This window comes from Notolabrus celidotus, chromosome 14 (assembly GCF_009762535.1).
Source record: "Notolabrus celidotus isolate fNotCel1 chromosome 14, fNotCel1.pri, whole genome shotgun sequence".
NCBI classification, from domain to species: Eukaryota; Metazoa; Chordata; class Actinopteri; order Labriformes; family Labridae; genus Notolabrus; species Notolabrus celidotus.
Genome location: NC_048285.1, coordinates 14140641 through 14167017, shown reverse-complemented (window position 1 = coordinate 14167017; position 26377 = coordinate 14140641). Strand labels below are relative to the sequence as shown.

At 41.1% G+C, this 26377-nt stretch overlaps 1 protein-coding gene across 1 annotated transcript in view; it reads right to left on the bottom strand.

The window, feature by feature from the left end:
* sphkap (SPHK1 interactor, AKAP domain containing) overlaps positions 1 to 26166 on the bottom strand; it is a 30003-nt gene extending 3837 nt beyond the window's left edge. The window contains 11 exon segments of the mRNA XM_034700737.1: positions 1929 to 2334; positions 2337 to 2556; positions 2558 to 3489; positions 3492 to 5315; positions 6379 to 6420; positions 6423 to 6642; positions 7787 to 7926; positions 8304 to 8367; positions 21300 to 21410; positions 22805 to 22907; positions 25753 to 26166. Coding sequence (XP_034556628.1) covers positions 1929 to 2334; positions 2337 to 2556; positions 2558 to 3489; positions 3492 to 5315; positions 6379 to 6420; positions 6423 to 6642; positions 7787 to 7926; positions 8304 to 8367; positions 21300 to 21410; positions 22805 to 22907; positions 25753 to 25787 — 4097 coding nt within the window. The 5' untranslated portion in view covers positions 25788 to 26166.
* Positions 26167 to 26377: the final 211 nt, after the last annotated feature.

Sequence of the window (26377 nt, the reverse complement as noted above, 5' to 3'; positions counted from 1 at the left end):
TGGGGAGAGCAAACCGCAAGATGGTGGGAATGACCATCGGCTAGTTCTGCACAGTGTCTGCTGATATGTGTGGTCACTTTGACCATTTCCCCAGTCCCATGTTCCTCTGTTCATTATTCATGAAAACACAAGGTTTAAATGCAATTTTAATAAGGCAGAATCGGGACACTTTACTCTCAAAAGACTGTGGCTCGACAGCACCATACAATGAAGGCCAATGAAACTTAAAATAACTATGCACCAGAGTCATAGAAGGTGAATTCATTTCAGTGTCTTTTTGCATCAGCAAATTGCATTCCCGAGGAGACACAGTTGGTTCCCAGTGTCTTTTAGAGAATGGATTAAATGAAGTCATAATCAGATGATGGAGGCCTGCCATCCTTGACAAGTCCAGAGGGAAATCAGGTTTTATTGACTCTGCATGTGAATGAGTTCCACTCTAACACAGGGGGCTCACAGATACACTTCACTTGTTCCTGGATTATATGTATTGTCGAGTGAAAGGGAGTGTGTCTTGTGAATCTCCTGTGGCCTGGAAGCCATTCAGCTGTTTGCTCTCATTTACTTTTGAACAACTCTTATTTTGAGAATCTTTCTTTAAACCACTCAGTCAAACATAATGAGACTGATTACCCACAGCCAGATTATATTTTCTATATTTCAATTATGTAGCTCTCTTACACAATGGAAGAGCTTTCCACTTTAGGATTTTAAGTTGGCCTATTTGACTCAACACTGCGTCACACTATGAAGTGCCTTTGTCTTCATCACACTCAGAATATCCACTTAAGTTCTTGTTTTGATAAAATGTCAGTCCTTATTGGGTAAAACATGTACCACCATCTCCCACAACCTGTGTATGATACAAATCTAGCTGAACTCTTTGCCTTGGTGTTACTACTCTATCCTTCTTCATTGAATTTTCCTTATAATGGCCATCAATAGTGCAATTTTTGATTCTATTCTTTGCAACTTTCAGTCAAAACGATTTTCATTGTTATTTCAACCTCCATTTACACTGCATACAAATTCAGAATCTGTGGGCAGAATACACAATTTGGGGTAACAGAAGCTTTCTGTTTTCTGTTTTCAGTTTGCAGACCTAGCATGATTATCCGCTAGCGTTCCAGAGGCATTTCCTATATGCTGAAAAAAAGTCAACATGGAGAGCAGTTCAGGTAGCATGCATTGGCAGTAATGCAATCCACCATACCATCAGAGGTGGTTTAACAAAATCTTAGCTTTTTATCAAACACTTAAGACAAAATCTGTATGCAAGCGCTGCTGTAATCTCACTCAGCTATTGCCTCTCAACTCTAATTCCATTATCACTTCCTCGGTTGCTGGTTGTAGAGAAAACAACTGCAGTGTGCAGAAACAAAGTCTTGACTGGAAATCCCTTTTTGCTCAGCTTGCTGTTGGGGAATTCTAGAAAAATAGGTTGCCAATTCCAAAGGCTATGTTGTGGTCAGATATTAGCCAATGGGTTCCAACTGTGGCTTAGTGGCTCACAAGGTGAGTTGAACATCTTCATTCAATAAAACAGAGCCGCTCAAAGCTTCATCACCTGGACAATGTGAGTCAAAGCTTATCCAAACATTTTCAAACCTTACACTCGGCAAAGTAGATTTGTTCTCAGAGTGAGCAGGTCCTCTGTGCACCTACGTTTTTTTAATCCAACATCTAGAAAGCTTTGGTATGCTTGAAAAATTGCAGTGCCTGGATTTCATTTGTTTCAATGTTAATATTTTCCTTCACATATACATTATGGTGATTATTTTCTTGGTCTGTAAAAACATATGCCGAAAAGAGGAGTCACTAAATAAACATGATGTAACAGAATGTACTCCTATATATTCTTGACTTCAGTATTTTTAAAAGCAAGTAGGCCTACTTCAGTACTAGAAGGATGGTGATTAGTGTCATACCTGCTGCCATTGGCTGTAGCTCTCTCTGTGCGCTTGATAGATGGCATGTCTTGGGTTGTTTCCTGCAGTCCTACTCCTGTCCTTTCAGAGTGTAAAAGCGCATCTTCATCCTTCTGATCTGCCTCGATGTGGATCAATGGCACGTCTCTAGGTCCCCTTAGGCGTGGTACAATGCTATCACTGTTCCCAGACCCTGCCCCAATACCACTTTTCTCCTGACTGGACCTACTTCGACCACAACCCAGATGGGATTGTTTGAACCCCCTTCTTCTTTCGCCAACAGGCACGTGTGGCTGTGGGAGCGCCCCACATGTACCCCCAGCTGAATCTTGTTGGCCCCCTAGTGCAGACCTGCCAATATCTACAATGTCTGCTGCGAGGCGATTGGCAAACTGCTGTACGTGGGCTGCAAGTCTCCTGCAGCCTCCAACTCAATACTGTCCTCTGGATCAGCAATGATCTTGTTCTTTCTCATCAAGGACTCAATAGAGCTTGACCAGGTCTCATGAATAAGCATGTCAGTAATCTGGTCAGACTTACCCCTTTGATAGAGGAAAGAATCGGACTTACATAGTCCTGAGGCCGAAACCGAGATTTGAGGGAAGATATTCAGTGTGTCTCCATGCACCATTGCGAGCAAATCCATCAAATGAATTAGCTTTAATAGGTGAGTTGACAGTCAGTCTGGAGTCTGAGGAGCGCCGGTCTGGGACAGAGGACTGTCTTATACAGAAGGGTGTTCTAGCAGAAGGGGGGAACAGGCTGTTGCTCCACTCTTTAGTCTTGGCAATCCCATACTCCCTGTTTTCCTTATCCATGTCCCGAAGCATAAACCTGTAGAACTCCTCTGTAATGCTCTCTGTGCTGGACTGTTTGGAGAGGCAGGATGAGGTCCTAACATTAAGGTGACCATTTTTCTTTGAGGCAGCCTGTTGCACAGCTGCAGTCAGAATGCTGCTGGCATTTTTTCCAGCGTAGTAGTCCAGCAGAAGGTCAAAGCCCCTGCCCTCAGTCTCCATCTGGTTAACCATGAACCGTGAGAACTCATCCGTGATGCTCTCACAGCTCGACTGCTTCGAGATTGAGCTATCTCGGCTCAAGTTGTGACCCAACCTAGTGCCAAGGCCCAGGGTGTTGGATGTGCCTGAGGGGTCTGCGTCCTCTTCTGGAATGCTCTCATAACTAGCTGCCTTTCCTCTGCTCCATCTCTCACACTGCAACCTGCTGCGTGGCTGGCCTGTTTTGGAGGTATCTATCACATTAAGCTCGGGGCAATTCATGATCCTGGCGGTGACTTCAGAGGCAAAAAGTGCAAATGGATCCTGTAGTTCCTCTGGGTTGACTGATTCATCCACCACCCTGTTCACCAGCCGCTCCATCAGCTCGGGTTGCTCCTCAGTTTTCCTCTTGATCTCACTGAGGCGTGGTGCCCGATGTTTCTTGGAAGAAGCACTGCCACTATGACCCTCTTTTCTTCTGAGCACCGAACGGCACGCAGGTATCAAGTAGGCTTCTGGCCCTTCACCAGATGTCCCTTTGAGTGCACAGAACCAGGGTTGTTACCAGTCGAGTTCTCCAGGCAGATGGCTGCTAGCTCTGTAGCCATAGACACCACGGTAGCTGCCAGATCATCAGCATAGCAAGTAATAGGAGTTCTGGACTCTGAGTCCATTCTCAAACACAGCAGAGAACTGTAGGAGTTGAGGGAGGACTGAGGTGTGAGGGAGGACTGCCTGCTGTCACTGCTTGTCCCAAGTCTTCCTCTCTTCTCTGTGCTATGAGCTGGGACTTCACCCCATGGCTCTTTGTTGACACCATAGCTCTGCTGGATCTGATGGTGGTCAGAGAAGTCCCTGCTAGGCAAGGAGGCTGATTTGAAAATACTTTGTCTGCATGTTGACTGAATCTGTTGATCTTTGCTGTGTGTTGTAGAAGAAGTCCCCATGAGATCACCGTCCTCAAGCACATGTTTCTCCTGCCGCCCAGGAACCATGTTGAGCTTATCTGTGCAGTGAAGGATGCTGCTCTGGCTCTCTCTATTGGCAGACTCGCTGTGGCCAACTAGGCACTGTAACTGAGTCAATAGATCCCTGCTTTCTTTAGCAGTTGCAAACTCCCTCGCACAAGAATCACTCTCTTGTGTCTCAAAGGACCCTTGGTCACATCTAATGTGACTTATTTTTTTCTGTGTCAGGCAAAGGATATCAAACAGCAGATTATTTACACTGTCCTGCAGAAATACTTGAAGGTTTGGTGCATCTTTTCCAGTTCCCTCAAGCTCTTTTTTCTTTTTAGCCTTCTCTAAAGCATGCTTGAAAAGGCTGTCTGCCACCTCATTTATCAAATCATCCACCTCCCTCTCATCCATGTAGGACTTTTTTGGACAAGTAATGCCATCTACTATCTTGTTATGCGTGGCCTCAAGCAGTTGGGCAACACTCCTGTAGCCTTGTGGCTGAGTCAGCACCTCAGCCGCTTCCCTGTGGAGGACTTCGGCAATGTTGGCACGAAACGCTTCAACACTGGTCCCCTCTGCCACACTGCAGTGCAGGGTGATGGCTGTTGAGGCCTCAGCAGCAGATATCAGACCCTGTGATGCTGTAAATGCTTCAGCAGAATCAGCGTCAGAATCACAGACCTCCCTTGACTCCTCCGTCAGCTCCACAGCTGCTACAGCACCAGCAACCTGAGCCATGCTACACATTGCCGAGGAGAAGGAGTAGTCAGTTCTCTCCTCCGGTTCCTGCAGGTCTTCCTGTGCGTCCTCCTCTGATGCTGATTCCATGGCTAGCTGTTCAGTCAGCTTGGGGTTGGTTATTGTACCAATGACATTGGCCGCACAAGCCAAAGCCACCTCAACATGTTTTGATGAATGGTCTCCATTGTGGTGTGGAGTATGGGCCTGTGTCTCATTCTCTGGAACCTGCCTGGCATTGGCAGTGATTTCCTGATCAGGCACATGAGACACCTGGTTGTCTTGCCATTCTACAGCCCCGTCAGAACTATCTGGGCTTTGAACTATAACAATCTTGGGGAGTTCAAAAGAGCAGGTGCGCTGTTGGGAAGGCTGTTTGGTCTTAGAGAGACCTGTGGTGTTGGAAGGGCGACTGGAGAGGGACACGCTGACAGCAGCTTCCGAGACAAAAGAGGTTTCATCTTGAGAGAGACGTATGAAGGCATCTTGCAAGACCGATTCAGCCAGATTGGTAGCATAATGACCGGCGGATTCCTTAGAATGAAGGCTTGCCTGCTGATAGCCTTCTCTTTTCATCTCAGCATCTTCCCTGTTCTGATGATGGGTCATCTGTCCCCTTTGACATGCAAGTCTGACACAGTGTTTCTGTGCAGCCTCGACCAAGCTCTCAGTCAGATCACCACTTTCTGGTTCTGTGAAGAGACAGGAGAATACAGAGAAACACAGGGAATGAAAAAATGTCATCACAGATTAGGAAGTTGCTCCGTCAGTTTAGAAGTGTCACAGCAAGAGTAGAATATTACCATCATCTACCCTTCACTGAACGACAGAGCTTGTTTGTGTGTTGTGTGATCCATTCAATTTCCCATTGGAAGGAATTCAAGAGATTTGATTCCATAACCTTTCATTTATCATCAGGGAACACCATTGCAATTATTATATATTCCTCCCCTGTGTCATACATCTCCGTCACTATAGAAATAATTCTGTGATTTGCAATGCGACGCTTTGATAGTGTTGCTGCAAACCCGAGAAGACAGACAGACATTAACATAATTTATTCACTTTGCCTATATCTGCTTATTAAACAACTAATTGAGAACAAAAAAAATTGACGATAATAAACTGAGTCATTATCTCTGTCTCTCTTCATCTCCCTCTATTCATCTTCCCAACCCAACATGGTCGAGACTGATGGCTGTCTAGCATGAGTCTGTTTATGCTTGAGGTTTCTGCTAGTTAAAAGAATGTTTTTTCTTGCTGCTGTAATTTGCTAAATTCCGAAAGTGCTCTAGTCATGGTGGATTAAAATGAGATTGGACAGAGTCTTACATTTAAGATGGGACTGGATCTTATACTGTCTTGATGTTGAGTCTTTGTTGATAATATAACATATATGGTCTAGACCTGCTCTGTCTGCAAAAAATCTTGGGATAAGATTTGTTGTGAACCCATCAATGTGGCTTTGTATCTTATTTGCACTGAGGGTTATTTTTATGTTTGATATTTAATAGTGTTTCTGCGAGTTAAGCTATCACTTCCATTGTCTTCATCATTTGATGGGCTAAAACCTGACAATGACCCACTTTATGCCTCAATACTGTAACCATTGCTGCACCACCCACATGCAGACATGACACTGAGCCGGGGTAGATTTGGCAGGGTTGCATCCTATTTTTAAATATGTGCCTTATGGATTAATAAGGAATTGAACATAAACAACAAACATCTGTGGTACAAGTAAATGCGATTCACCATTTCTAAAGCCGTCATCCTCACTGTCATCACCAAGGTGTCTGAAGCTGTCTGGAAGTCTTCTTCTATGGACGAGATGGAGCGATTGGTATCGTCATCGACTCGCTGCAGAGGTGCTCGGCTCTGCTGAAGCTGTCGCTCCTTTGCCCACTGCAGACCAATCAGAAACTTGTTGATATCAAAGATGATGCTTCTGGGTTGGTTGGAGTGTTTCGGCCCAGAACACTGGACCAGGCACACACCTGCGCTTCTCTGCTGCCCGACCTGAAGGGAACATGTACATATACCTGTTATGCATTCACACAAAGAGGCACGTAAATGCAGACTCATCATGTATGTACAAATTTCTTCATGCATTTCCTGATACTGAAAAAACACAACCATAATGCAGCAATGCAGAGGACAACATATAAGTCACCAGAATATTAGAAACAACTAATCGTCACTGCGGGATTCTTGTGCTGTGTATTGATAAGAACAATGGTCTTATACAAAGATGTTATTTGTAAGTATCAAAACTTTACTGTGGTTGATGTCTGTGGTGGGAAGTTGAGCTTTATTGGTCATTCAATATGCCCTCATTGTCTTCCCCTCACCACTTGCCCTTTGGGAAATATTGTAATGCTCCAGATCAATCACTGTGCATCAGATTTACTCATCATTTTTCCTATGATGTCAACCGGCTGATAATTCCCTGAATGTTGAGATCATTATTGGCATTACAAATTATGTGTGAGCCAACAATACACAGTGTAGTGACATCTTTAGGTTGCTTTTGGGGGCATTTTTGGCACCCTATCTTGTCAAAATTCAAATTTCATCAGGCTTTGAAATTTGCTTTATGTAATTCTTCCTCTGACCATTACAGCACTCTGTAATTTGTTTGCAGACGGTATACATCGCCTGTAGAAATAGCTCCATGACAAGCCTCAGTAGTCATTTTAAAGTTCCTTTAAAGGAACAGTAAAACACTGGACACATAATTTGGTGACGATAAGGGCCTGTCTGCTTACTATGAGGGTAAGGGCACTGCATTTCTAATACCGTGCCCACAACCTCCCTGCTCTTTGAATGGACTTGCCAGTATACACAGTAACATAATGACATGGGTTTGAAGACTATTTGAACTACCAATAAGTTGTGGTTTATGTAGCCTACTTTGTTTAGTAGTACAACCATGTTTATTTACCTAAGAAGACAAAACATATTCAAAGTGAGCCAGGGGAGAACTGCTGGATAAAATGAATGCATTTCCTCCAGTGGATTTTTTCCTAGCACAAAACTCAAAGTCTAATCACACAAAACTGTCATACAAAAGAACAGCTTGTACTACTGCCTCAAACTCCAGCCCTGTAATTCAAAGGCTGAAAAGCCTCGCAAGGTTTTGAGGACATCACTGCAAACTCACCTGAGGGGGGGAGTGTGGGTGTGTTTGGCAAGAGTCTGAGGCATCTAGGCCACCGAGCAGTAGGATCTCATTTTCTTTCGGCTGGTGGACAGTCAGTAATTCAACAAGCTTTGGCAGGTCTGGAGACACCGATGCCAATTCTGCAGGAGACATGCCAAGCACAGAGACACAATGCTGATGATTAGAAAAAGATTTTCTTCGGGCAACCTCAAAACTGAACATGTGTTCTCTGTTGTTCCAATTCAGAGGGACATAATTATGAAAATCCTTCCTGTGAGAAGGCTTGAGCCACACTGACTGCTTTTCACCGTTAATCACTGCCACCGCTGACAGCTAAATCTACATTTTAACAGAACAAAATCAACCTCTAATTCTACTTAATCATTCTGAATCCATGGAAACTGAGCTAATATTTGTACATGAAATGTGAGGAACATAGTTTTCTGGGAGAATAGTGGGTGTAAAAGAAGGAAAGCTCACAAAGTTAGAGAGGAATGAGGTTGGATGAAGGTTCTGCTCACCTTGATGCTCTTTTCGTCACGATAGTCTGTTTTCTGAGGGTCAAGGTTTACAAAACAGATCTGAGAGGAGACATAAAAAAGAAGAGAAAGCATTAGTTTAGAATGCTTTAAGATTGTAATCACATAAGCGAAGCAGGAGTAGAGCTACAAGTCACAGAGGGTGAGTGTGAATTGTGTAGGTGCTGCATTGCCATTTCTTGTCACCATTTCTCCACACACATACAGAAGACAGCATCCCTCTTACTGACTCACCATTCAGAGCTTCAGCGGCTGTCTGCTGTGTCTGAATAACTGCTGTATGACAGTATCTCATTGCTAAGGCCTTTCTAAAAAGACTGTCTTTCTCTCAGGGGTTGCTGGCAGCAGGTGTAAATCAGCAATGATTTTCTTTCCATCCCTGCCACTCTTTTTCAGCTTTTCTCCTCCTCTGTTTCCACTCCTTCTCTCAGCTTCTGTCACACTCTCTGCCTCTTCCTCTTCCCATCTCACCCACCTTCGCCTCTGGCTGCAGGTTTAATGGACTGTGATGGAGTCTACATGTCAGTGCAGGGAGTCTGGGACAGTCCGCCGGCTGCTGTTTGATTCTACAGCACACAGCCTCAGAATCTGAGGTGGCATAGCTGGATTAGTCCTGTGTGGCTAAATGGATAAAGCATGACACAAACAGCATTTGGGGGATGGGGGGTTGATAGGCCCCCTCTTTAGCATACTCAGACTGTGCATGTGCATGGGTACTGTGAGTTTCTTTGAGGAAGTGATATATTTCCATCCCAGCTATGAATACGTACATTTCTATAGAATTGTGAAATCCTACCATGCTTGTCATTGCTAATCAAACTTGTAGTAATATGAGTCACTGAGGTAGTCTTGATCTTTGCAATTCAAAACATGCACAGGTGGGTTCCTGCTGGCTTCCTTTTATATCCATATCCGCTCTGCCTGCTGCTATCTTCCCTCTTCTCTCCTCTCTAGACATGCCAAAAAATATATATATCATTTCAAATGATCACATCTTGTCACAAAATAGTGTTTGAAATCAGTTCCCTTCAATAGCCTCGGCACGTGAGTATGAATTTTCAACTGTTTTCATCTGTTTTGTCATTTTTTCTGTGTTTGTACTCCACAAGATTTATTCCCATCATGTCAAGCCAGCAACAAGGTCTATTTATATACTTTTTCTTTAAGCTTTTAAAATCATGTCTCGTTCTCTGTTTGTGCTCCTGCTTCTGACAAGAAAGGGAAAGAAATAGGCCAGTGCAATGATGAATGTACTTATATTTTCTAAATAAAACTGTGATTATGCCACACTTTGCTTACTTTCCTTCCATTTGAAAACAGTCAAATGAGCCCAAATGTCCTTCAGCTGAAGCGATAATGCAGCACGATCACAACAGCTCAATTTCCTCTCCCCTCCAATTTGGTTTCTTCCAGTCAAACTTGAATTTTCCAAACTATTACATCTAATGTGGAGAAATTACCTTCAGAAAATGGAAGTCAGTCAGGTATAAAACAAGCAACGTCAGTGACAGCTGACAATGTCAGAATATTTAAAGAATTTTCATTCATTACACCAAGTCTGTGTGTGTGTATTTGTGTGTGTTCTTCTTCCGCATGTGTAACCTATAGTGTTTATCTGGATACCACAAGAATGGCTCTCTGTTACCTTTCCCTCAGAGGGAATACAAACAGTTTGCTGATTCGCCTGTCTGTTGTTCACATTGGTAAAGTGATGAGGACCTATTTGTTGGAGAGGCTGTTAAATGTCAACCACATACTCACAGTGAGCTGATATTATCTTGTGCCATTTAGTCAAAACAAAGACAATAACTCTATTGTGCAGCTTGATGACCTCTTGTTTGATACAAACAAATATTACCTTTAAAATGTGCTTTTAGAAATTATGCAGGGCATGAGGGGACTTTGTTTCTTTTCTGACAGCATGCATGGACTGTTGATTTGATTTTGCTTAAGTTTTGTACCCAGCTGCAGTTATGCTCATGGCAACAACATGCAGAGTTTCTAATTTCGTTACTAACTGAATTTCATCCATCCATATGACATCATGTTAATAAAGGACTTTATATTCTGCAGTATTCAGCATACCCAGATGCCGGAAATCATCTCAGAGAAGCAGCAACACCCACCACCCCCTGCCTGATAACACATCGCCTACAGATTAGAACACATTGAGCGAGGCAAGTGATCCATAATTTTGACTTTGAGAAGGGTTCAAGCAATTTAACCCCATCAGACGGCAAAAGCCAAGAGGCATTTGTTCTAAATTTGGGATGCAGAGAAGCGTTGAGTCATATCTATGTGTCACTGTGTGATACGAGCCGGGGACATGCTCCGATTCCATCAGTTTTTCACAGACATACCGGACTACATGTGCTTGCGTCATATTCTCTCTGAAGGACTGACCACGTAAACAACAGCTGAGGAATACAGGGGAGAAGAAATACAGATACATAGAGGGTGAATGTAAGGTTTTATGTGAGGAGGCAAAGAGACCGAAACTTGATAAAAGATGAGAGCAACAATCTTAAGACTGCCAGGACATCTGTTATGTATTAGTAAACATAACTCTCCCTATATATTTTTAAAGTTTAGACTGTATGATTAAACCAGTGAGAACTGATTTCATGGCAGCCGCAGCCATGAAAATACTGTTAACACTACACAGGAACCACCCACGTTTGATCCCCTTTTTCAAGGTTTTTTATTATTTTGCATTTCCTTCATTGACACAAAAGCTAAGAGAAGCAGCAGTTATTGGCAAGAGAGAAAGGGTAACTGGTAGAGACTTGTGAGGGTTGGAATTTGAAGGTCTGCTGTGATGACTTGGCCTCTGTACATGGAATGCATGCTTTGCCAAAGTGGCCCCATTTTTTTCCACACTTAAGTAAATAATCTAAACTTCTTAGCAAGCAGACACCAGACACAGCTAAGTAGCACATGAAAATATTCACATTAATTAAGAATCATGTCTTTTTTACCTAATAAATAAGATCTTGCATGTTTGGGCTCCTATAACTCCTGCTATCAAGAAAAGGTTATGGTTTTCAGTTATATTCCTCCCCTCCGGTCGGTGTTACAGAGCTCTGTACGCAAAAACATCCAGACACAGGAACAGTTTCTTAACCCACGCCGTCACACCGATGAACACTTAACACTGTGTCATAAACTAGCTATCTCATGGACAGAGCCACCTTCATCTTTGCACTATTGCACGTTATGTTTGTTTATTGTTCTTTTATTGCACTCGTGCCTTTTGTACTTGTATATATATTTTTTATTAGTACTTGATTTTTAGTGTCTGTCTATTTATGTTTGTACAGGGCGTACGCAAAAATACCAGAGTCAAATTCTTTGTATTCTTGAGATACATTGTGAATAAAGTTCTTTCTGAATAAAGTTCTTTCTGATATTCTTAGTAGCTAACTCGCTGGTAGCATGTGGCTTTTTTCAGAGCTTTCCAGGTCAAAAAACTGCCTGCTACTTCAGCTATACACAATAATTCATAGCTGTTAAGATTAACCAAATCAAGTGAAGTTACATAAAAGAAAAAAAAAACAGAGTGTGCCAAGAGTCTTTCAAACATGAAGTAAAAGTAGTCATCTCTTTCACATTAAAGCTCCTATGAGGAGTTTTTCTGTGGTTATGAGCTGATGCATCTTTACACGTTACAAAGACAAACAGAACTATAAGATTGACCATCATATCTAAATCGTTATTCTTAATGCACAAACTGGGCTGCCACGGGGTAGGTGTCTAATTAAATTACTTTTAGCATGCCACTGTCTGCCTTTAAAAAAAAACAATTATACCGTAAAGATTCAAGGTCAGTGATAGACAGCAGGTTGAGATTCTTTGTCTAAAAATTCTACTTAAGCACAAGATCAGTAAAGAGATAATGTACCACTATATCAGCAATGGAGGTGCCAAGATCAAAACAAATCTAAAGTTCCTTACAGGAGCTTTAATGATATGATCAAGTGACTGGGGGGTTAAGCTGCTTATACACAAATACCAATGACATCCTATCAGCCAAACATTCTCACTATGACTCATTGCAGCAGCACAAGATCAGACTTCCAGCTCTTCAGATTGCAAACACGTACTATCTTAAACTCCCTGAACAAACAGCCTTTGTGATTATTCGAGTAATGACATATCTAGGTTGTGTCAGAACTCAGGCTGCAGCAGAGATTTGGGTGTCTCACTGCATCTCTCGCTTCACTAGGTGCTCAACCCATGTACATCTACAGCTGGGTACTTTGGCTCAGCCAACCAGAATGAAACTCAGGGTGACTCTGACCACCTGTGTAGATGGACTGAACAGTAATAATCCCACAAGAAGGAAATATGGAAGCAGCCTCAGGGGGCGCTAGCGGTGGTGAGATAGAGCATGTTTTAGTTTGACCTTCAGGAAAATGTTAATGATTGTATCTTTGAGTCAGCAGGCATGACCTTGTTTTACTCTGTACCTCAGCATTTTTGTACCTTTAACAATAGAATAAAGAGGTCACATGCTGCCCTTTTGTCCCCTCAGAGTTAGTTGTTTTCTGGATTAACCTTGGAGAGAAGTTCCTGACCTTATGAAACAGAAGCTATACTTAACAGGTCCAACTAAAGGTCCACACTCTGACTTTCTCCATAATTGTTTGTATTCAACCGTTCAATTTAAGACTTTACCCCCCTTTGTATTGAGCTGCCAGGGGCAAGGGCGCCATTTGGGTGAAAAATTAAGGCCCATGACTGACAGGTCCTAAAATATGTTGAAAACCTTCGCAGTAATGACGTGGATGGCCAAATGTGATATATTTCCATGTGACCCAAAATCCCTAGGGGTTTGATCCACAGACTCAACAACCAAAAGGATTTAATTGTCCTAACTTATTTATCCATAAAATCCCATTTAGTCTGAAACATTCAAAACTGTCAGGCAGGCAGATTTCATTCTTCCCACCACTACAATTACTATACAAACACACCTACTCATAGTGCTGTTGACAGTAAGCACAACTCAGTGCATTATGTGCACAGAGGTGGTCAATACGGCAAACCATTACAAACATTTTCTTTCCCTTTGTCCATCAAAGCTTGCTTCCTCCCTCCTCAGCAGAACCTCCATCTCTGCTCACTACTCTGATCCACCCACACACAGCTGCTGCTCTACGTCCTTCTGTCTCCTTTTCTTTTTTAAACTGTTATGCTTTTCCTTTTTTTTCTCTCTTTTCTTGGCCTTCAAAAAGAAATATCATGTTTATACTGCATATTTAGTCCTTCATACTTTGGATCCCTGCTGTTTGTTGTCTCTCTTCTCAAGAGAAAAAAAGGGCTTCTTTAAAGTTTGGAAAACACATTTTTGGTAATTGAAAATCCCTCTCCCCTTGTGAAGCTGTAGTGGTGCCTTATGGGAAATATTACACATGATCCCACTTACCTATTTCCAAAGGTTTTTTTTTAAACTTCATTGACTTCTATAATCCTTTTCAAGTTTAATTTAATTTAATTGCAGTTTGAGGGGTACACAACAATGAGCATATGAGACTTTGCCATTTTATTTTTTAACACAACTCCCAAGACACACATTGTTGATGTCGAGACCAGACAGGCAAGTTGATCTCACATACTGATGACTAAAAACAGCCTTAGTTTGCATTCATACAAATAACTACACTGAACATATGCAAAACATTAGCTGTTCAAGAAGCAAATCAGGAAGTACGAGAATAAAAGATCAGAGTCCATGTTGCTTGAGTAGGATGAAAGGCCACATGATGACCAACATTTTGCCCCCTAAACTGCCTTCTATTCATCAGGAATGGTAACACAACTATTTTCCCACTAAAAGTACAAGATGAAAAGATGGACTTGATCAATAGTTTTGCTTTTTTTTTTTTTTTTTTTTTTACTGCGGAAGGAAACAGAATGTATATGGTGTTATGAGGAGTTTTATCAAAGCTCAAAAACACATACACACGCACATACATAGATGAAAATTAGGCCTTGGCTAAGAGTTGCTCAGTTTGGTGCCCCGGGCTACAGAGAATATCAAGAAGCTGATGCTGTCCTGGTTTTTCTCAGAACATGCTAACATTAGTATGTGATGGAAAACGTGGGTAGTATAGATGCATACAGTCTCTCACTGGTATGTCTATAATCCTGTGAGTGAAATGACATCCATTTACCAACGGCTCATAATTTGATTAAGAAAATGAAACTGAAAAATGTTAAAAAGGTTCTTGCAAGGTTCTTTCTGATGAAAATTACAAACAGCAGTTTCTGCTTCTTTGGAATTCATAAATTGTAATGTGTTGTTTTCACACTTAGAGAAGTGCTAAGATGTGTTTTCATCACAGTGGTTTTAATGCCAAGTGTTGTCATCGGAACATTTTTTTGTTTAGTTCTGAGAAGAGTGTGCATATGAAATAAGTTGTGCTTGTTCAAAGAAAAACTTAACACTAAACGAACTCTAATGAAAAATACATTACACGCACACTTACTTGATCATATTCTATGATACTGATTACATTTAATAGAAACAGTGCCACTTTTCCTCCACAGAAACGTTTGTGCACTTCTTCCCCTCCAAACCAGAAATCATGCTAACCACCCGCACTAGACTGTCCATCATATTCAGAAACACAATACCAATCATTACAGCAGGTTAGACTGTTTCAGTTGCAACCAAAATATAGGAACATTCGGTACAGTACAACTATGCTGTTATTTGAATAGATTTTTAATCACATATAAAATGTATTACCTATATTTTTATGCTGTTTGTTGCTGGCAGGTGAGCTATTGAAGAGCTGCAATACATTTGGTTCTGTCGAGTATGATTTGTGAGCTCCTGTCTCTTACTTGAAAAAGAATCTAAGAACCAGGCCAATCTAGTATATTGGCATATCTCCACATAAACAGAACAGCATACTATGAATTCTGAACAGTGGCGTGGTCGCTGTTTGAGGTGCAGGGGCGAAAACAAAAAAAGGGCATCTCCTTTCAAACCTTTGGTACTCACTATTTAGGGTTTATTTAAATGTGTTAAGGCTGAGGTAGCAAGAATGTTTTTTTAGGGGATCCTCCCCCAGAAATTTTGAGCATTTTACAGTTAATTCCCTGCATCGTGGTGAATATTTTTGTGACCATTTGTGGTAGAGATTGATTTATGTAAAGGAGGATACTGAATTATTGATATATTTCTATATTATTGATGTATGGCATGGTTAAAATAACATAATTAACTATAAGGGCATTCAGAGGACACTTTCACATTATTTACTCAAAAGGTCACCCAGAGGGCACTTTTTTTAAACATTTAATTCACTGGAGGGGAAACCAAAGGGCACTTTGGGCAATCAATACAATGGCTAGGAACCCAGAGGGCACATTTTTACGTTTTATACTTTGGAGGGACATCTACAAGAACAACCTTTATGTATTTTCCACTAAAAGGGCACCAGAGAAGGCAATTTGTAATGTTTTATCTACTACAGCCTAATCCAGGAGGTATTCTGAATGTTCTGCATACTAAATTAGACACTATGCTCAGCATGAATAATAAGGTAGTATGGGGTTTCGAATACAGCCAGTATCCCTGGTTCAGCACCACGCGATCAAGCCAAACAAAAAAGAGGTTTCTTCATATTAGATAATTTTATATCTAAAATTCACATTTGTTCAATTACTTTTATAAATATTTAGAGTCTTTCAAACTGTTGTATGGTTTGTTCCCATTCAAGCAAATGGGTCAATAGTTTGCACAAAATACTGCAATTTCTCAATATTTCAAGTGAACAGTTTTAAGTTAAAGGCAAAAAGGAGAATGTGACATTTTTAAATAAAATTAAGTTCATCCTCTTGCTCACATCCTGCTGTTTCCGTCATAGCTCCTGCTACAACTGACTGCATTTCTACTCTGTTCCTTCTTGCTCCAGGCTGTAAAAGGGGAGAGCTCAGGACACTACACACTGCCTCAGTGTGAAGTCTTTCAAATCCAGTGGAGAATGGATCACTCTCCTCTGGGGTCTGCCAGTTCAAAGCAGAAAGAATGAACAGTGGGTTTAATCCAAGTTTTATTCTAGAGTTTGGGTTTTACTCTTTCATATCTTTAAGAAACTTTTGTCATTATGGTTTATATAAAAGTTTATACTCTGATAAACTAACCAATCAGTGGAAAAGGAAACACAAAATCTAAATCAGATGCACAATAAACATTTGCCTTCCAAAAGTTACCGCCTTCCTCTTCAAAACGCTCACCCTGTCAAATCTCTGAGTGTGACTATCAGAGCAACATGACACTTCAGTGTGGCTTCATGCATTCAAACATGAGTGAGTGATCAAAGGTGACATCATGATGCAGCCAGAGGTGCTCAACAGAGCCAGACACAGCAAATCTAAAGCTTTATTTTTATTTGGGTCACTAATGTATTCTATTTTCACTCACCATTTCAAAAGCTGATCCTGTTCATCAAGTCTGAACTTTTCAACTTGTAATTAAACACTTTTCAGAATACCAGACATTAAAGACTTCATTTGTAAATCTGAATTTTGAGGGTAACAGACTTCTTAATAATTCAGTTCCAGCAAAGTGAAAGTAGGCTGTTTTGTACTTTGAATACTTTGTTGTTTTTAACATTAGGGGACAAAATTAGACAAAAACAAACTACTTTGAATTATTTATCATCACTCTGTCATTTGATGTCCATAAATATAACTCTCCTGTGAGTAATTTCTCATGGACATTGCAAATTCTGTTCGGATCAGCATTCTCTGTCTAAGCCTCTTTTCTCTTACTTTTTTTCCCCCGTTCTTCACACTCTGCTTTCTTTCTGCCTCTCTGTACAGTTCAGACCAGGACAGAAGAATTTATTTCTCACCAAGTGTCATTAATCGTAAGCAAAAGTTTGATTGATTGATTGGCCACGGAGAGCCGTGGAAGAGCCAAGCAGAGAATTGGGTGTCAGATGAGCAATCTCTCATGTCAGAACCCAAGAGCGATGCTAGAAGGTGACAGGAGAGGGTTGCATCTGTTTGCTCTCACATTTATGTCCTCTTTTGATTCATACAAAATAGACACAAAGTGGAGAAAACAAACAGCCAGTGTCTCATTTAAACAAAACAGAAAAGATGAAGAAGCTCTGCCTTCTATTCACAAGAGAACAATGAAGATAAAACTGTTTACATAATCCCAGAGTAGGAGCTGGAGAAGCCGTATTTTGAAGAAAGAGACAATGAAGAAACAGGTGACTTTGTTTTCTACCTGGCAGCCATCTTCAACATAGGTGAAAAGTGTGAACACATAATGGTGAAACGCATAAACCTGGAACTATAATCAGGACACATTGAGCTTATCTACAGGCCATTTGACCCAAAAAATCCATTACAGGCCAGAACGAGCATTTTATCTGAAACAATTCTAAAAGATCTCTGATATAACAGTCTGAATCCTGTGTGCATCTTGTTCAACATTACACAGCTGGTGTCTGGGGGTTTCAGGAACATTCAATTCAGCGTCTGCTCTCACTTGCAAAGTGTGACATGAGTGTGTGAGAAGGCTGCTCTATGCTAAATTACTGCTATTCCTGTTACCCTGGCAATGATTACCAAACACTTGAGGCATGTTTCAGGAAGAGGAACGGAGAAATAAATGTCAAAATACTTACTGGTGCTACACTTACTGCGCATAAGATGGGCCAGCTAAAGCCAATGATGAAGGAGTTTTATAAAATAAAAAATAAAATAAAAACTTACTCGATGTTTTTTGGAAGACCAAACTGCTTAAAGATTGTATTGCATTCTCTGGATAGGGTTCAAAATCACTCTTTCATTATTTATAGTGTTAATGTGCTCCTTAAGAAACATTAACTGTGCAAAGAAGTGTGAGAAAACAAGCTTTTTGACACTCCACCGCCATTAAGCTGCTTTGTGAGATGGTAATGGTCCTATGTGTGGTAACAGGGTAAGGGTTGGTAAAAGCCATCTCTGCAGTTCAAATAACAAAGTATTGAAGGCAAATATAGGTTTTAAATGTAGTTTATATGATAACAATATTGTCATCCAACTGTGAAGGTAATGTCCAAAGTTATTAAAATGGGTTTAACTAGGTTTCCAGGAGTGACTGCAACATATCAACCAATGAAAAGATTTACTGGACATTGGACATGAGGTTAAACAATTGGGAATCTAAATATAAAGCCACCATGAAAGGTTCCATCTGTGTCGTACTAAGAGGTATTGAGATGAAACATAGGACCCAGGGAACATACTTCCATGCCTTAAGCTGTAAGGACATATTAGCACATTAAGCTGAATGTTAATATAAGCAAGCTAGTCCCACTATTAGCCTGCCATTGGTCCCTTATATTAAATTGAATTCTTATCAATGGCACTTGCAAGTAGTGTTTTCCAAATCCTCATATGAATAAACAAACTTTGAGCTAGCCACTGGCGTGCTGATGGTGTCAAGTTTTGACAAAGATTCAAATTCTATAAGCCAGGCGTTTTGATCTTCTACCCATAAATCATATCTCTATTTTAAGAAAACAGGGTTTATGGCATTAAGATGTTTTAATACCAATGTTAATCTCACCACATGCAGAGTGTTTCTCCTAAATGTGCAAGGGCACCGTCATGGCATACTTGGCAGACTTGCTCTACATGTAAACTTTTTTTAATGACCTAATGTTACATCTATAAATTTTAATGATTCATTTGAGTTTTTTTTGTTATTAATATGTTGTTATTTGGTAATAAACAAAGTTTTGGACCAAATAAATTATTGAATAGTTACTCAAATTCACCCAGAGGAGACAGAAAACTTGGTTGCCAAGTTCCAGTAGTTGTTCAGTGATTGTCATGTCAATAGCCACATCGCTAGCACAGCTTCTAGCCCCATCCCTAACATGGCTTATAGACATATCGCTAACATGGAGAGAAACAGATTATTACAACTTGCCTTTCCCTGGGAGAATCCACTCACAAAAGAAACTGATCCATTTCTCTGAGCCTGATCCCACTGCCCTTGAAATGGAAGATCTTACAGTTGGGAGGTGTAGGTCATGTGTGGGTCATGGCTCAGAGACAGTGCTGCTTAAATCTACAGTACAGATAAAGAGGGAAGCATAGACATTCTGCTCCAGATTTTCATACAGTGTTGAAGCTATTTAAAGAATTCAATGCCTGGAGTAAAATAGAATTAATACACTTTAAGAATCAAATGGCTGTTTTCCTCCCAACCAAATCCTGCCTTTAAGCCACTGACAGATGTAAATCCTGAATGCAATTCATGCTCAACTTGCAATTTCAGCTGAATGAGCGATCAAAGGTGAAAAGTCAGAAATGGGTAGCAGCAGGGATTAACTGTATGAGTCCTTTGCCGTTAAAAGCCTTTCTCTTTTTTTAATTTTCTCTTCATGTGTTTTTTTAATTGGTTTGCTTAAACCATCAACAATGTGTTTAATAAGTCAAACACATTCTGTTTCCAGAACATCCTCATTAAACATCAAATCCTTCAGAAAATGTTTCTCAGAATTAAAGATGAGACTTTTTTTTTTTTTTAGTTAGTGCTCATTTTTGTTTTTGGTATGTCTTGTTTTTAAAAAGCCACATATCCACAAGATATGTGGATCCATATGACCAACCAACATGTAAAGGACAAGAACTCAAGAACTGATATGTCAAATAATGCTGCAAGCTCAAAGAATTTTGGCAAGTTGTGCTAATTATATTTTCATAAATTCCAAAGACTTGAAATGCATGATTGGCATGCAATATTAAATAATTACATTTTGAGAAAACAGTAAGCTTTGTTATAAACCTTTGTGGTTAGAAACATAAAAGAAAGTCTGACTCATCTCTTACACTCTGATATTTTTTTCTTACTTTAAGTATATTGTGTGATACAATCAATGCAAGAGGGATATTTAATCCACAAAACCATTGTCCTCAAACACATTTTCCTCTGAGTTTTGGAAAATGAGAAAGGTTCACAATGAAAACAGAGCTTTTAATCAAAATTGGGCAAACTTATTACCACTGGCAGTTCAAAGCAGGCTGCAGATATTATATCAAGTATTGAAAATGACTACGTCAAACACCACTATAACTCAAGCACACATCCAATTTTGAACTAGGGGTAGGATTGATAAGGGTCAAAGTTCAGCCCCAACAGCCTCAATGTACAGAATAATGTAGCATCTGTACATAAGTGTACAAATTTAAAATGTTTTCATCATTTGGTATTTTGGGTGACTTTAATAATAATAATAATACCTAAGTTTTATATAGCGCTTTTCAATAACTCAAAGACGCTTTACAAGAGAGACAATAAATAAATACGATAAAGACATATAAGACAAGCAGACGACAAGGGAAGAGGTGGAATAATTAATGTGTGGGGAATGACTGTTTGAAAAGGTAAGTTTTTAACTGTTTCTTAAATGAATGAAGTGAGTCAGAAGCACGGATGTGTGGGGGGAGAGAGTTCCAGAGGGTGAGGGACTTTAGGGGAGGTCTTCAAATGTAAGGGCATCTTTACTTCTGACAAATGTCAGAGCAGGTCAAATTTGACCTGATCAGATTGTAAGGGTTGAAAAATATCCATGAAAGGACAAAAGAGAACAAAATCTTGCAGTTGCACTGAATAGTAATGCCTTTGTTCTAGTAGCCCAAATCATGTAATTTTAATCAGCACTGGATGTAACACTTCAAACCTAAAGAACAGAATCTGCTTACAACAAAGCACCAAGTGAGCATCCACAACCTGCTGCGAAAACACTTTTTCCACCATCTCGAAGCCCACAGGCACCACAGAGGAAGCAGACTAAAGAGAGTACAGTTCACCTCTTTCTGCCTCAACATTCAAAGCATTAACTCGCTGTCATTTCAAGCCACCAAACTGCTTTCTACACCCTCAAAACTGCACAATACAGAAGACTCAGCCCGGCCTTGTAGTGTTTCATCATCCACAGTGTGCTACTCACCATGGTGCAGCTAGCCTCTGCATCGTCGTCCAGCAAGCCCAGTCTGCTCAAAGCTTTCTCGTTCCTCAGCCAGTACTCGGATGAATCCAGCACACTGTTGCTGCACAGCACCTGCAGTACACAGATAAATCTGCTAGGTACGGCAGGGTCGAAATCACACAACACAGAGACATAGGACTACACACACACACAGTCACACAGTCACACATTTGCTTTCATCCCCCCACCTCTGTGGTTCCCCCTCTGGTTGCTTGGATCAATTGACCTTTTCTCCAGAACCTTCATTTCAGGATAAGTGTCCATGACACGGAATCAATAATCTGTCAGCTGAGTGGACACAGCACAGTATTCATATGACAGTTATTGTCTTTCCCCTGGAGGGACGTTTTAATGACCTACAGTTACAGAGCTGTCTTTGTCCCACCAACTGGTGTACTCATTTGTTTTTAACTATTGACTTTGCTGTTTCAGTAACTGTCAACTTATAATGCCAATTAATAAATAAGTAAGGAGTTAAAGATTTCCTTAATTATAACACTAATCACGGTGCTAGAGTTTGACAAAACATTATGTGTAAGATGTATATTTTATGAGTTTACTCACTTAAGAAGCAAAAAACCTGTTTGCAATATGTAATTCCCCGTTTTCACTTCCAAAGTAGGACAGATAAACGATTGAAACAACATGCTATAAATAAAATATTTTGTCTCCAATTTTTTCTGAGCCAAGACAGATATTACGTGTGTTCTCACTGTGTATTTTTAGTGACAAATCATGCCCCCCTCATGTCTGCACCCCCCAGGAAAAGGCCATCTGTGCAAGTGCTTCAGCCAGGTAAAGGTGACGTAGACTCAGCTGATCCAAGCAAAGGCCGCAGGCACGGGTCAGCAGAGCACGGAGCCCATAAATAACAAAGACATCACCTTATAAGACACAGGAGGGGAAGTCAGTAAAGAACATGAGCGGTAGGCTAATTAGAAGCAAACAACAGTGTCCAATCACACACACACACACACACACACACACACACACACACACACACACACACACACACACACACACACACACACACACACACACACACACACACACACACACACACACACACACACACACAGTAAGAGATACACAAACACACCAACACACACTTTGAAGGCAAATTCAATCTAAGCTCCAGCTCAGCCCACTGATCTGTGCGATTTCCCCTCCTGTCTCTCTGGCGCTGGAAGATGATAAATCTACTGGGCTGACCCGAGGGCCCGGCTGTTCCTCTTATTAAACCACCCCTGGGTGTGCGGGCACCCCGAAGGAGGAAATGAAAATCACTCCACCGCACTGCTGGAATCACACAAACAGATAACAGGGGGAGGGACAGATATGATGGACAGGTACACAGGATGAGAGAAAAAGACTTAAAGAAGAGGTGGTAGGTAAGAGGTCATTCAGCACACAGACAGAAGGACACACAGGTGGGAGGATGTGCTCCACAGCTGATTTTTTTTTACCTTCTTGCAGGCACTGATGGACGAGGCCACCGTGCTCTCTGTGCTGCCTCCCTCCACCTCCAGAGACTCTGAGCCTTCAAACATGGCAGATGACTGGAAGTTACTGCAGGGCAAAAGGGCACAGAGTTGACTCTGTCAGAGCAAGTTCTTGTCAAGTGCACAACACTTCCTTTCATACAAAAAAATACATTTGAGTGTTTTCATCTCTGCTTCGACTTGAAAAGGCCTTCACTTGTCAACTTTGTTCAAACCACACAACTGCTGCAGACTGAATGAATCAGACAGCTTTACCAGAAAGAATACTCATTTCAGTACCCTGAACTGTCCAGAGTGTTTATCCCTTCAAGTTGATCGTACCATGCTCAGAACAGCTTTTAATGCCACAGTTTGCAATTAAAAAAATGTATTGGCCAGTTTATGGCCAGCCAAAGGACATTCTCAGCATTAATTGGACTGTGTAAAACATTCAAAGTGTTGATCTTCTAATGTCCAGAACTTTTGATCACATTATTATTCATGAGATAGCATGGTAGTAAAAGCTTCTTTAAATAATTTTATGAAGTCTAAACTAATGGCAAAAACTGTCCTCGTTGGGCCCATTAAAGAGTTGTAGCTCTGCATGTACCCTTAAACCCTTCAAGGAGTTTTCAGCTTGTTACAAAACAGACTGAAATGAAAAGTGAAGCCTTTTTATAACCTACCAAGCAAATGAGACTATTGGCAACAAGATTGGCGACTTCTATGTTGTAATTTTTAATTTATGAAAGTGCTGCCAATGGCAGTGGTGTTAAATCAGACGATTGACTGCATGCCAAAGAAACAGCCTATATTACTTTTTCAGCAGCAAATATTCACATAGAGTGATACATTGTTAAAAGAGGGCAGGGCGAGATTGGTCATGAGAAAACATGACTTACAGGAGAAGATCAGTAAGGAGAAAAGAGGTACTGCTTTGTCCACAGGGGGCACAAAAACGGATACAAACAGAAAGTAACCTCAAAGGAGCTTTAAGCTATTTTATTTTATCAGATTTTTTTTAAATATGCAGAGGAGAGAAACAAAACCCACAGGACATTTCAGAGGACATCCCCCATTCAAAGGAAGATAGAATGAAAATGACTACTTCTCAAAGAATCATTCATTTCTGTAAAAGAAACTGTCACACACGTAGGCCTATATGCAACTGAGCATGATTAATCAAAAAAATCTTCTTTCAAAATCATGAAATTAGACTTTGGCAGCAAAGTAAATAGAGATAAACTACATGTAACCCTTGATGTCCACACTCACCAAAACTAATCTACAATCTGAAGTGAAAGTCGGTAAGACTGCAAAATACAGCAAACTCAAAAATCCAAGAAAGGTGTTATGATCTGGCGTGCATGCTTTCAGTGAGATAAGCCAAATTGAAGTTTATCTGGAATGGCATTAATGAGGATCAATTTGCAAAATAAAGAGGCTGGGGATGCATATTTAAATAAGAGCAGCTGCTTTATTTTCCTGTAATCCACATATTTCAAAGCAAATTGAAAGCGTTTCCTATTGAGAGCCCCCCAGGGATCACACTACTGGATCTATTCACAGTTAATGGACATGCCTGATGTAAATAATGATGTCAGGAACACTTAGTTTGTAGTGAGGATGCTGGAAAATGGTGTACTGGTGATAAGTTGATATGATGTGCTTTAAATAGGCTGCTGCTGTCTGCAGGCACACATCAAAACATCCATCCAACGCATGGACACACACACACACACACACACACACACACACACACACACACACACACACACACACACACACACACACACACACACACACACACATTCTGCAGTGAATATGTTGGATCCATGCAGAAAATTGGAATCGAACGACACTGTAAAAAATGGGGGTGTAAAAGAAAAAGGGACATCATAGACTGGTGTGTGTCTGTGGTCCTCATGCAAATGAGTGATTTTATCAGGAAATTGGAAAAGACCGGCGGGATAGATTTGTCACGCACGACCTCCTTTTTAATCTTTGCCATCGTGACACGCGGATGATTGACAGATTGGTGCGCTCTCTTGCTCCAGGGCGCCAGGTATCCAGCAGGCATCCCACACATGTGAGGACACAATAAACCCCTGAAATGTCTGGCTTTCAAGGACAGCCCACGGTCCGCAGTTGTAATTATCTGTTACAGATTGAGTGGTTAAGGTTTTCACCAGACCTCAGGCCAGTTAAACAGAGAAAAAACAGACAACTTCTGGCGGCAGCATTAGGAATTTATTACTTTGGAAAGCGTTCAGCTGCGCAAAATAATCATCTGGCAAGTTTAGGTTCTGGAGACTGCAGATACCGTCAATTACAGCTCTGGTTTGTCAGTTCCCCGGGTGGAAAATGTTTTCAGGATTTATGCTTGATAAGAAAAATACCAAAGGGTAATAAGGGACATCAAAATTTAAATGGAGACTGTTTTAAACGGTCTTTAATGCCACTCTATCAGACATGAGACATCTTGTTTATTGCACGAGCGCGGACAGTCAACTGTGAGGGTCTTACTGCACCACTCTGCGTGGATGTTTGTGCGCTTTTTTCCAATGCTTAAGCAACCACTGACACACTTTGCACAGCAAAACAACTAAAGCTTTGATTCCAAACATCTTTCTTTTTAAAAAAAAAAAAACGATCATGCAATTGCTCTTAACTCATCTTATACCGGTGCCTATGAAGAGAAACCGGGAATACAGTTTTAAAACAAATACAACAGCAAACACGTGTGAAAGGTTGCAGGAAAAGATTAGAGAGGAAGTACACGTACACCAAAAATGTATAAAACAAGGTGCTCACGACTGAAAAACACATAGTGCCCGTGGAGACAGTCTGTTGTGGTTTGGGAATGTGCGCCTTTGCTCATCGATTGTATTTTCTTTTATAACCCGGAGTAATCAGCAAGAAGAGGCTCTTACCTCGGCGTTTTCAGAAGGCACTTTGCGCCTGCCATTCCGTCAAAAATAGATAAACTATCCTCAACCGGTGGGATTATTTCCTGTGTGGGGGCAGGGGGAAACGGAGAGGTACAGCGCAGCGCCTCGACGCGTAAATGTCCCCGGGACACTCTCCAGTCCAGATGCGCATCCCCGACCGAGCACTGAAGGAATCCAGAGATGTTTCACCGCGACTGAAAGAGGACTGTGATGATCTGAGCCCTGCAGAACCACCACTAGCAGCGGTGAAGACCTCTGTGTGCCCTGCGCGTCCGTACGCCAAGTGCCGAGTGCAGGCGCAGGAGCCCCGCGTGGATCAAACGTAATGAGCTGCACGACGTAGGCAAGGGCATGGATACAGACCGTGCGCGCCCATGTCGACGCACAGGCATGTGTACAAACAGACTCACGCGCACTGTGGTGTTTTACTTTCAATGCACAATGTGAGTACAAGTCAACACATTAAAGTATGTACGAGTGTTTAAGAAGACGTGTGAACATATTGAAATCGATTTACGACACTGCATGTGGGGGTGAAATAGAAAATGTGTAGGATGTGTAGAGAGGTAGAGGCACTAAAAGGATGGTAGCAACACAAAAGATATGA